The sequence below is a fragment of the Tyto alba genome, unplaced genomic scaffold, assembly GCF_018691265.1.
Source record: "Tyto alba isolate M040663 unplaced genomic scaffold, T.alba_DEE_v4.0 Super-Scaffold_17, whole genome shotgun sequence".
Lineage (NCBI taxonomy): Eukaryota > Metazoa > Chordata > Aves > Strigiformes > Tytonidae > Tyto > Tyto alba.
Genome location: NW_024881279.1, coordinates 20,404,947 through 20,417,871, shown reverse-complemented (window position 1 = coordinate 20,417,871; position 12,925 = coordinate 20,404,947). Strand labels below are relative to the sequence as shown.

General features: G+C 45.9%; 1 protein-coding gene across 5 annotated transcripts in view; it reads left to right on the top strand.

The window, feature by feature from the left end:
- Positions 1-3,565: 3,565 nt before the first annotated feature.
- Positions 3,566-12,925, top strand: part of FBXW11 (F-box and WD repeat domain containing 11) — a 76,890-nt gene continuing 67,530 nt past the window's right edge. For 3 of the 5 annotated variants that reach the window (XM_042790156.1, XM_042790155.1, XM_042790154.1), the window contains exons 1-2: positions 3,566-3,675; positions 12,274-12,353. Coding sequence is in view for 2 of the 5 variants with exons in the window: in XM_032992729.2 (XP_032848620.2) it covers positions 3,631-3,675 (45 nt within the window). In the remaining 3 variants the exon portion in view is untranslated. The remainder of the gene's footprint in view (positions 3,676-12,273; positions 12,354-12,925) is intronic. The other 2 variants (XM_032992729.2, XM_032992727.2) reach the window with 1 other exon arrangement.

Below are 12,925 nucleotides of genomic sequence, written 5' to 3'. Positions count from 1 at the left end.
GCCAGGACTGTCCCGCTTCCCCCTCATCCTCATCCTCGCAGGAAAACTGGCAGAGCGAGTCCTCTCGGATGTGCTTCCACCTGAATAAGGTCATCATTAGCCCTTAATTATCAGCTTTGTCCCTGCTCTGCTGAGGTGCAGACGCGTGACACGGATCTGTCTGGCAAATGGCGACACACACACAGAGTTATCGATAGAGCGTCGCGTTAACCCGAATCGGGAGCGCAGGCCCAGAGACCTGCTCCTCAACTTACTGCACTCGTGAGGCTCACGTAGACATGGGAATACAGTGCTCGGCTTCCTTGGAATCCAGTGGGTTTGTATCTCAGCATAAGTTTATCAAAAGCCTGTTTTTTCATCCATCTTATTAGACCTTGCCTTGGACACATTGCTCGGTCTTCACAAGTCACGAGTTGCTCAGAAACTGTTTTGCTTTAACTTACAGATACACGGATCAATATCCCCTGCTCTTGCTTTTCTTGGTGATCTGCATTAACACTAAAAAATTAAGATTTTTTTTTTTTAGAGTGCTTTACTTAATTATTTTCAACATTCTCATCTTCCTTTCATATCACAGAAATTGTTTTTTCCACATGATTAAAAGCAGTCTGCAGGAACTCAAGTTCCCTCTGACAGCTCATGCCATGGTTTCAAAGACCCACGCCTGCTTCTCTAACATGCATCCATCATTGCGATGCATTAACCATTCAGACTGCCAGAATGAGACCACTCTTTCTTCAGATAAATGGAGGAATTTTTTCCTTTTTTTTCCCTTTTTTATCCTCTTTTATGTTTATTTCTCTTTTCCAGTGTCCCGGGCCATCCTTTCCATAGTCAGAAAACTAGCCTGACTGTACAGCTGTACTTTGGAAAGCGCCATGTAAAATGGTATTGTGCTGGTCAGCAAATCTCCTCCCTGCGTATATTTAGACTGAGACATGCTGATTTTTTACTTTGGTGTCACAAACAAATATCTGCTGCCTTGTTTGATCTCCTGAGCGAACATCTGATTACAGCAACAGCAAAAGCAAGCTGGATTTTGTCCCACCTTCTTCTCGGTGACACCTCTGTGAGCTCGCCGAGGTCGGTGGCGTTGCACAACGTGAAGGACGGGGTGCAGTTTGACCTGCGAGTCCTTTGTCACCGGTCGTGATGTGCAGGTGGAGAGGCCTCAGCCCGGCTGCCAGCCTGGGTGCCCAGGTTTGACGGGAAAAGCCCTCGGATGTTTTTTCACATGGAAATGAAGCGTGTGTGGGGTCAGCGGGCGCTTGCACAGCCCAAGCTGACATCAGCGCTGCTGTGCGAGCCTGGGCTTTGCAGTCCCAGTTAGAGGGATGTGGAGGCAACGATGTATTTATGTTCACTTTGGGCAGAAAAATGTAAATGGGGCAGCTTTCAGGGCACATCCCAGCCTCTGAGCAGCAGCAGTTGTTTGATAGGGAAGGAGACCTGCTGCTCTTGGTTTACATTTTTTAATGCTATGAAAAGAGTTTAGACCTCATGATAAATAGTCTCTTAAGCATTTTTGAGTGAATAAAATGCATTTCTGCTGACATAAATGTCCTGTAAAGCAGGTGTTGTCAATAAGAAAGGACTTTGCACCATTTCCACTTGTTCCTACGCCATTTCTTAACCATTTGGCAGAGATTTAGGCACCTAACGGAAAAAAATGCTTAGCATGAAGCTCCCGAGTCCATTTTCATCACAAGCACGGAGTCGCTAGTGCTGTGCTGTTACACCAGGTTGCTGCTTACGACATTTTTGCTTCCAGTTTCCAATGCCAGCCCATGCAGTTGGTCCCTTCTGTCTCACCTGCCGCGGCCCGCCCGCCCGCCCTCGTCACCCAGAGCACCTGAGCTTTCCGTGCCGCCCCCGCGGGCGGGTGCTTGGTGCCTCCCTGCCCCGCTGGCAGCGGAGGATGGTGGCACGAGCCGGACCCTCGAGGTTGAAAAAGCTGCTCGTCGCGAAGGGCTGTGGCTGGCTGATCCGAGTGTTTGCGTGTCTCCGTGCAAGCACAGCGCTTCTCGTCCCCAAGCTTTGGAATTCAGCCCTTCCTGTCTTCAGCTGCCCCAGACGGAAGGTTCCCTCTGTCAAGGACCACGTGTTAATCTCCCAAATGTTGTGCCTGCTGCCTGTCAGCAAATAGAAGTGGGAGCTGGCCCGCTGAGCAGCCGGAGTAGCAGTGCAAGCAGAAACAGGTATTCTGCCTAAAAGCACAGACACGACGGCCTGGCTGAGCGATGCCAGCACGGTAAATCCCGAGGCACACGTCTGCACAGAATGGGACTTACTAAATAAAAGCGTTTATTAAACAAACAGCAAAGCACGCAGAATCAGCACATGCTTCTGCATATCGTAATGCTTTCCTAATTAAGTAGTTTGCAGAAGCTGGTATTTTTCATGGGTCCTACTTTCATTCCTTAACATTACTTAAGAGAAAAAAAAACACTAGGACAAAATGACACCACTTAATCGTTTGGGAACTCTAAAAAACATCATACTAATGAGTGTCTGTGCATTTACTGCTTTATGAGGAAAAGGGTAAAAATAAAATACTGTTGGTGCTTTATTTTGTGCAATAAATGAAGCCCCAGTCTCCAAGCCGGGGTCCCTGCGGCCTGCCCTGGCCCATGGTGGCGAGGGCTCCTCCCTGTTGCACCTGGAGGTTTCTCACCTCCCAGAGCTCGTCCGGGGCCGCGACCCCTCTCGGGTTTTTAACTGTCAATTTGGGCAAAGCGGGAGGAGAAACTCGGCCAGAGGCGCTGCCACAGCCTGCAGCGAGGAGCTACGAAACCAGAGTATCATGCTTTATGAAACCGTTGCTCCTCATAAACCCCAAAATAAATGTTAGTGTGACACTGGCCAGTGCAGCGCCCGACTTCTAAACTCCTTTTGAGCTCCTTCTCCTTCCTCCCCCAGCGTTTCTACTCTTTAATGAAGCGCAGGGAGCCCCCCGGTGCGGCACGGCCAGGGCCCGGTTTCCTCTCCGGGTAAGCCGAAAGGGTTTGGGAGGCGTCTCCTTGTGCGCGCTCCGCAGCTGCCGCGGGGATCAGCAGGGACGGGCAGCCGGGTTTCACTCTCCCTCCCTCGGTCTGGGCGCAGAAGCGGGAGGAGAAGGCGACGCCAACTCCCGGTTCAGTACGGGGTTACCGAGTCCGGCTCGGATAAAACCCGTTTAATCGCCAGCGAGATAAAGTCGTCTGCTCCGGGCGGTCAGCCGGGCCTCCTCCCAGCGCTGCTGACCCACCGAGACCCTGCACCGAGCCCCGCGCTCCTTCCCCTTCCCCGAGCAGGCACCGGGCCGGTCCCTGCGCTCTTCGCGGCCGCCCCCGCTCCCGCGGAATCGCCGCTCCTTTCCGGGTCGCCCGCCATGGCGGCGGCTCCCAGCACCCCCCGCGCGGGCCGCCCCGGCAGCCAATGGCAGCGCGGTGCCGCTAGGGCCGCCGGGAGTTGTGGTCAAGCGCCGCGGCGGTGGGCGGTTCTTCTCCCCTTTCCGAGCGCCGTGACGCAGCGTGCGTGCGTCGGCGCGGCGGTGCGTGCGCGCGGCGGCGGCGGCGGGGCAGAGGGGGGGGGGGGCGGCCGGCGGCGGCGGGGCCTGGCGGGCGGGGCGGAGCGGAGCTGCCCGCCGCGATGGAGCCCGACTCGGTGATCGAGGACAAGACCATCGAGCTGATGGTGAGTGACCCCCGCGCCGCCGGCGGCCCCCTCCGCGCCTTCCCCCGATCCCTTCCCACACACAAGTCCCCGTCCCCCGCCCCCCCCACGCCGGTAGGCCCTGCCGCCGCGCCCGGGCCTGCGGGCCCCGCCGCCGCCGAGGTGAGTGGCGAGGCCGCCCGCGGCCCCGGCCCGCCCCGCTCCTCCTCACGGCGGGGCGGGGGGGGATCCGCTCCGTTCCTCCACCGCGCCCGCCCCGCCGTCTTCCCGGCGCAGGCCGGGGCGCGCCGAGCGCTTCAATTAATTAATAATAATAATAATAATAATAATAGGAATAAAACTAGCAACACGCCCCCCTCACCCGCCACATATGGCAGAGCCGGTCCTGGCAGGCGCGGAAAATCGCGCCCGGTGTTGCGGCCACGCTGTAAAAACCGAAACCGAAATGCCCCGGAGCGCAGCGGCGGCGCCGGGCTCGGGCTCTTGCCGCCCGAGGCCCCCCCGGGACCGCCCTGGGAGGCTGGCGGGCCTCGGGGGGAGGGGATTTAAACTTCCAGCGTGAGGGTTTGGGGCTTCTCGGGCAGCTCCCGGCCTCCTGGAGCGGCACCGGTGCCGCAGCTCCGGTCCGGCAAACCCGACATTAGCTAACTAGAACTAATTGGTGTATTTGTTGTACCCCCTCATTAACGCTTACGCCGCTAAATTCGGGTTCGTGGAGAGGCGGCCAGATGGAAGCAATAGAAAGAGAAGGTCTGGGTTTTGGGTGTTTTTTTTTGTTTGTTTGTTTGTTTGTTTTTGTTTTTTTTTTTGTTTGTTTTTGTTTTTTTTTAGCATCTAAGCAAATCTTAGAACTCTGTAGCTAAATATTAGGGGGTCCTAGTTTTACTGCCTTAGGGAGGAATAAAATTAAGTTAGGAGCCAAGAGACACTAATAATCAGTAAGTATCTTCTAATTTATTTGTCATAAGCGTAATCTGCTTTCACATACAAAATTTCATGCAATACTGCAGAATGGGATGGTAAAATGTAAAAAAAATAAGGCCCTCTGAAGGTGAGCTGGGTTCAGTGGAGACATGAAATGGGGTTTTTAGCCAGTAGAGTTCTTGCTAAACTACCTGATCTGGAAAATACAAACTTTCTTTGAGTGTTGTCTGCTCTCAAGAAGCAGAAATTAGAAAAAGGGGAAACACCCCCCCCCACCCCCCCCCCAAATCTTTGTGATTCTTTCTGTATTTGTCTCTGATCACTGAGGACAGCAGTTTAAAAGCTGTCCTTAGCGAGCCTCCTTTCCTGATCCCTATCGATTCGGTGATCTTGCACTTCACTGGGGGTGACATCAGAAGTGTTTCCGCGTTAGTAGACTGCAGCGTGGAGGATAACGGCTGGGGGCAGCTGTGCGGGTGTCCCTTACCAGACCAGTCGCCTACAGAAAAGATGTCTCCTAAATTTCTGAGGTGTAAAGTGAGTTCTAGTGGCTTTTTTTTTTTTTTCCTACCTGGAACTGAGGGTTACTAATACTCCTCAGCCTGGGGTTATGTGAGGTGCTATAACAGCATTTGAGGCTGGAAGGTATGTTTGCCTTGCTCAACTTTCCTGCTTGTCTTTTTGTAAATGCTCTCCATTTTTAGAAGTCTCTCCTATTTGGGGCCAGACTATTAGCAGGCAGAAGCAAATGTAACTTCTGCTGATAATTGTACACTCCATTTACAGTTGGACCTAGGAAATGTGCTAATTGCTGCAAATATCGATGGGGTTATTCAGATTTTTATTACATAGGAGATTTAAGAAACAAATTTTTCTTTCTTTTGCAAGAAATGAATAAGTATAAAAATTTAATAAGAAGAACGGTTAATTCTGTAGTCTCCAGTGGAAAATGGTACTCTGTAAAACATAGTTGGTAGTTGAATTTAATTTTAACCATAGTGAAGGCTTGCGTAGAAGCACTTGTGTTTGAGTGTAAACATTTCACTAAAATTGTTAAAGTAATTCCTGAATGAAGACACGGCTTGGAGGTTTTGCCTTCTTGTGTGTTGTAGAAGATAAGATTTGTTTAAATACACAAAGCAGAAGTATTGACTGAGTTTTCAGTCAGTGATTTCAGTTTTATATGCAAACTCTTGTATCAGTTGTTAGTGCTGGTGGCAAACATCCCTAAAATCCGGGGTCATCTTAGCATGTCAGACTCAGTGGGATGTTTTTTCTTTTGAAGGGTGTTATTTATTATTTACTAAAAGCAGGATGTTGAGTGCCTCCCTTTGATAGAGGAGATTGCTTTTGGTGTGCTTTGGGTACTCGATCACTTCCCTCCAATGCCAAAGATGAATCTATAGTAAATATAGGAGGAAATGTATGATGCAGAAGTTCTGAGGAGCAAATACATAATAATTCTGAGTGGCTGAGAAACAATAGATAACGTGTCAACACGTTAATTGCATGGAAGTTTTGGAACATGATGTTCTAGCCCTCGACCGTGCCTTTGCTGGATAGATCGTTTGCATTTATTTAAAGAAAAATCAGTCATGGAAATAATACTGTTCTATTTTTAAAGCTGGAATCTAAGAGAAATATTTTAAGGTTTTAGAGTGACAACTTCCATTTGTCATACGAAGTTTTAGTGAGTGTTCTGAAGTCACTATCTTTTAGGACAGTTTAAGGCCTTACAGATCTTGTTCTAGTTCTGTAAATCATGTAATCTAGCCATTTTAGTGGTGATGAACAATTGATTTAGTGATGACATTTTATGGCTTTCATTTGCAGATGGTATCTACCTCTACGGGCAAGATATCCGTTGCCTGTAGAGGTGATTTCGGGAGGCACGAGGCCTTAAAGTTTACCTCGTGTTGACTGTGGGAGGTCCAGATTTAGGCTAACAGCGCATCTGTGGGGTTGTTTAGATACCTTTGTACTTACGCTGTCGCAGTTAAATGCTTTGCGTGAGTGGGCAAACTATTAGAAAATGAGTAGTAAGGAAGTAATCCAGAACAGATGGATGGCTAGCCAAAATGATTGAAAGGGCTCTTTCTTCCTCTGGTTTTCATTCTCTCTGTGAAATTAGGTAACTAACCTTTTTGCTGTTTTAAAGAGCCAAAGAGTTTCTGAGTTGTGTATAAAATCTGTATTGTTCAGTCGCATCAAACCTGTTACATGCATTTGCCTTCAATACCTGCTTAAAAGCCTTGTGTTTTTCATTTTCTCAGGGGGCTTCACTGAACCGTACTTCTGTTTTACCAGCAGACTTTCAGCGTAGAGGGTAATTAGCTTCTTAGGGTCTACCAAAGTGGTTGTAAAAGAATACATAAGTACAACAAATACATTTTTTTTATGCAGGTTAAAAAGTTATGTATTTATGGGTTGAACTGTGTGCAGCATAAGATGTGGATAGTATAAAAACCCGAATATCTGTTGCTCCCAGGCTCCTGTACCCACCAGTCACCTATGGGACATGGTTACTGAAGAAGGAAGCCAACTGTGTGTAAATTCTCACACTTACTGAGCTGCTTCTCATCTGTCCACTGTGTCCTTGGTGCGCATGCTGTTCTCCAAACACAGATCCCCCTGCTACAGAGCTGGAAGTTTAAATTCTATATAACACTGCTCCGTAGTAGTAGCATGAAAGGTTTATGGAAAGTCCATGCCTAGGAATAAATCTGACAAGCGCTTGTTTACACTGTATTATCATTTGTATCTTAAAGTCATGTATATGGAAAATGTTCTTCCTAATATACTACTTCCACTGTCTAGAACGTGTCTCTCTGTCTCTCATAAAAGTGTCCAGTGTTTAAGTGCCTCTGTAAATAATAAATGAAGAACTATAATTGAATATCTTGCCAAAACTCTTTCAGTTTCTCCTGGCAGGACTTTGATGTGAGCTGAAGGTCTTCAAATTCAAAAGGTAACAATCTCAGAATGAAGTATTTCACATAGGCGTGCCTTGCCAGCAGCAACTACTTCTGTAAATCATGCCAGCAGTACCTGAAGTTCCTTGGGTTACTGCAACTGGAGATGGCTGTGCCCCCAAATTATTTAAAGCTTTACAGTGCAAAATAAATCTTATCATTCTCTTTGGAAACTAAAATACAGCTGCTGTATATATCTCAGTAGGGCTGTAACGTTCTGACTTTTTTCTTCCCTGTCTCAATCAGTGCAAGCCAAGCAGGCAGTTGCGTTTCTGTGAATTTTTTTCCACATGTTCTTAGAGGAATCCTTCAAACAGTTTAATTTTGTAGCCATAGAGATACAGATGGACTAGGCAATGATCATCTTTGCATCTGAAACAAAGGAAGTACTGTTCTAGCTAAAATGTGACTGGTTCTTAATCAAAGGCTGGGAGTAGATGGAGAAGTTATTAAGACGTTTGTAAAGCAGCATGTAAAGTAGTTGTGCTTGCTTCAGTAGGATAACAATCTATTTGCTTTGCAGTTACCTCTTTTTAATCTTCATTAGCTGAACTAGAAGAGTTGAGAGCTGCATGTCAGACACTAAAGTGTGCAGTCGGTGTCATGCTGGACAGTTTCATACATGGGGGGAAAAAATGAAATGGCTAGAACAGATATCTGGAGAGGTGGTGGTTAGGTGGCTGTTAGGAAGGCACAGGTGAGCCTTTGGGGCAGGGGATGCAAGATCAGGCTCTCAGAGTAACAGTCACATTTCAGAGTGCCTGTAAAAGGAAGGATGTAAATATAAAAAGAATAGATTGCTGTGACTTTGGCAGCAGTGCAGAAAATGGGAAGGAAGAGCTTAAGAAAATGAATTAGAGCAAGGCAGCTGCATTTCGAGCCAACAGAGTGATGATGAAATAAGGGAAGTGGACAAAGAAGTGTGGAAAGCTGTATCTTTTGGGAAGGGTTAGATGAAACAATAGAGTGATGGGGGAAGTGGGGTGGCAAAGGGAAGGAGGAGAATACGGAGATGCAGAAGAGAGATTATAAAGAAAACTCTCTGAAGTTTGTGGTCATTATGGCCATAGCCATCAGTTTATACAGGTGAAGGGAAACTGCAGATGCTCCAATTGTAGCACAAAGTCTGAAACTAAATTGCTTTTAATACTTAATAGAAAGAAGTTACAGTTTCTTGGGGGGCTGAATGCTGGTATTTCACCAAAGGCTTTTTAAATCTCATTTGACATTCGGAGACTTTTTTATTTTTTTTTTGCCTCACAGTGCAGCCAAATTTTCTAACATCACTAAATTTTCCAACCTTTGCAAGAATGCTGAGCAAGTAAGATGCAGCAGAGAAAGTTCCCTTGCTGCCTGAAACACGTGTATGGCTTCCTGTGTGCGTGAGCACCGCTGGGTAGTTTTCAGGGTGATGCGTTGCCTGTGAGCTCCGGCTTGGGACCAGGAGGTCTTGAATTGTGCTCGTAAATCCAGTGTCCAGGTTTCACTGTGGAATGAGATCACATCTCTGCAGGCACGCTGGTATGTGCACCAGCTGCCCTCTCTGAAGTGCTATTGGGTTGCTCCTTCAAAAAGTTGTAAAGCACATGTATGCCATTTCTGCTTTTCAGACTGTGCTGACTGTATCCCTTAGGCAGAGTTGTTGAATGTTGCTAAAAATCTGGGTCACTGATGAGCATTGCAAGCAGCAATGCTCATCAGCAAAACAAACTGCCTTGTTACAAGCTGTACCCTTAGAGAGACTTGGGAATGTTCTTTGAAGGATGGATGTACCTTTTCATTTCATGTGTGTTTTCTAAAACACCTTCGCTACTCGTTAAATCAACTTGATGTATGTCTTTTGATGCATTATGTCTTACTGCTGTGGAGTTTAGAGGTCACTTGCTTTGGCATTTTCAGTTTCATCTTCCTTTGCTGCTTTGAGTGCTTGTGCAGCAGTGTGCAAAGTGAGATTGCTGATGGGTTTGAAATGAAATGGATGTTGCAGCAAACATGCCAATGCGAGAAGAATGATGTGTGGGAGAGAATAAGAGACCATGGTTATAAGAGGACTGCTCTGTGAGAAGTATTTTTTTTGTTGCAAGGGAGAAAATAATTTGAAGGGAAATGTGAATATTTACTGAGTTGTTTAAACTAATGCTGATTAATAACAATACTTATGTTTCAGCTTTTTTCTCTGGCGATGTCTTCTTTATACTAATGCCACTGTTTATGTTGTTATATAATCTGATTTCTCGGTTTGACTTTCACGGTATTGCTAGTACTTCATTATACACAGAAAATCCACTTTTTCTGGAAAATCCCTTCCTTCCCCAGTTTATTGGTGTGTTTATGAGTTTGTGACATCTGACAGCCTACTCCGTTTTCCTGTACTACTTCCACACATTTCCCAGTATGAGTAGTGCACGACAGAGATCGGATAATGCAAAAATAACGCAATGCCATTTGTATTTTAACAAGAAAAAAGCGCTGACTCTTTCTGGAAACTTAATTTGCTTCTCATGCAGGCTAAATTAACAATGAGAGCGTTTGAAGGCATGTTGTTTCTTCATTGCTTTGTTAATCTACGTCCCCACAGGACTTGCATCCCTGTATTTCTAGCCCAGGAAATGAGCGTTTTAATTGGAAATCAAAGAGTGGTTTAGCTTTCTGGGCTTACTTTTTGTAAGAATACAGACAGAAATTTGTAAGATGTAGGTAGGTACCTACTTGCTAGGAATAGGGACTGGTATTCTTTCTGGATAAACTGGTAAAAAAAGCTTTTCAAGTCAACTTCTAGCCGTGGCAACACTACAAAATTCTGGTTCATTCATTAACTTAGAGGAGAAACACAGCTATATATTCGATGTTACGAGTTGTGGGGCTGAATTCTGAGTTCCATACTGTTGAGAAATTCCTGAATATGGAGTTTTGTTAACAAAAGTTGTGACAACTTGTGTTCTTTGCCTTTTTGTGAAGCACATGTTTGTATGTCAGGATGCCTCGCACAAAGATACCCTGCTCAAATCTTCTATCCTTTTCAGTCATGCCATTTCAAAGATTTCAGGCAAAAATACATAGAGCTTTTTGAAAATCTATACTCAGAATCTGTTTGCAAAAAAAAATAAGTTACAGCTTGTTTTTGATAGAGAATCTTTTAGACAATTCTATTTGGGCAGTGAAGGACTAGCCAGGGAAACTCGATACTCAGGCTGTCTCTATCATGCCAGTACTTACCAAGGCAAAAAAATCAGACCTGTGCTGTAACACTTGAAAATACTTTTAAGGAATGCCTTTACGGTGAAGCGTCTCTCCATCCAACACCCTGCTGGTTCTGTTGTGACTTAGCGAATCAGTACATTTATATAATTTTGATAGCTGGCTTCTTACTGAGCTATATTGTACTCTTAAAATTCTGAGTCATATGCCTTGACATTTTATCACTTTCCTTGGCAGCCTTAAAAATCATAGATTGGACATAGCATCAGGCTTACAGTGCTGCTTTGTCCTTGAAATGTTGGCCTATAATCGACTATGGCTTTACCAGTGGTAGAAAAGCAGAAAATTGCCCCACGATGAAGATGCTCCTTTCTTCGGGTAGCTCTGGACGGTTAGGAACGTGACTGTCCTCATCGGGACAGTTCTTGGCACAGCTGTGAGCAGTGGCAGCTTCTCCCACCCTTCTCCCAGCTGCTGGCGCGTTGAGACGCGGAGCGCAGTTGTGGAGGCTGCAGAACGCTCGGTTCAGCTCTGCGGAGGGGTTGGAGAGCAGGGGGGGGTGAGAGGCAGCGGTGGCACGTTCTTCTGTGGATATTGCAGCGTGATGTTCTAGAAGGTGTTGCTTTTGCTTCTGGCTGCTGGTAGGGGAAATTTTGTAGGCCATATTCAAACTTTTCGAAGATTGACCGAAGACTCACAGCCTGGTCTCTCTAGGATATACTTTGTTACACACATAGTATGGGCTTTCTGCAGACTCCATCTTCTCTTAGGTGTTACTGTTAAAGCTGCTTTAAATTAGTCGGGTATACTCAAAGCGTACTGCTGCAAGTACTGGATGAAGGCCTTTTATTGTCTTGTTTGGTAAGAGGTGACTTTTTCTTGCCTCAGGAGCAGCATGCCTTGGCTTACGCTGTTCTAGTTCTAGATTGTTTTCCAGAGACACGGTGATCCTGAAAATTCACTGAATTCAGTGCCGCTGTTCAGAGCGTAAGCATCTTGTAGGCTCCATCTTTGTGCTGCAGATACGTAAATCATGTCAGACCATTTTGAGTCTGGAAACTGGGAAATAATCTTTGCAATAAAACGCTTTAGAGCATGTATTTGGCAAATTAGGAGACCTGTATTGGGCTGTTTTGAAAACCTGTGTATTACCGTTTTTGGCAGCTCACGGAGCAGGCTTGTGAGGTGTAAGCTGGTGGTTGAAGCTTTAGCATTTGCTTCATTATTTGCATTGTAGTCTCTTCTCATCTTCCTTAATCTTGGCAAAGTGAGCTGTAGCCCCAAAACACTGGTTGTGCATTGGGTGATTTAGGGCAGGGGAAAGAGCAATTCCTTGTCCATAAATTCGTTTCTTTGTCTTAGATCCACCAATCCGATGACCCCACTAACGTAGTCGTTACTGGACTGGTAAGGTGCCTAGGCTGCCTTGTCTCTCTAACAGCATTAGGAGTACGTAATTGGGATTTCGTTCAAGAAAGAAGTAGATACACCAAGCTGAAGATGATTGGCTGCTCTCTTTTAACAGACAAGTCTGAGAAGGAAAACCCATTCGAATCCCCTTTCATTCTGGATTGGTGGATCTGAAGCCCAGAAACAAAGTTTCAGGTAAGAAGTCACCCTGTACTATATCTCGCTGCTTCTGCTTAGATGAGTTTGTCCGCAAATTCAGTATCTTGCTTTAACTGCTTAATGTCCCTGAAGTGTTAGAACACACCAGGTTAGCTGCTGAGCTTACAGTAAGAAAGGGCACATTCAGTAAATACACGTGCAGTTTATTAGGAAATTGCAAATCTACTGCAAAAAAACAGACCTAGGAACATAAGGTAAAATTGCCTTCTGCGGAGCTGGAAAGCAGTATCTACAGGTACGGGGGCACTAAGCAAATGGATTACATACAAATCCTGCTTCTGAAAGGAGAAAGCAGCTGTACCAATACCTTTGTTAAACTTCAGTTGAGTTCAGGAAAGTAATAGCTGTCTGCTCTGATTTCTAGCCACGTCCTCGGGTGAGTTCATCAGAAATGTAGAGAACTTGTCTAGTTGTTCGTAGTACAAATTCCAGTAGTTTTATCCTGCTGAAAAGCCATTCAAAATTCTGTTGTGGACAGCACTTGGAGTCAGCCTTTTAAATCCTCCATGAGATTTCAATATAAAGTTCTGTTCCTAGTTGTTTTCAAA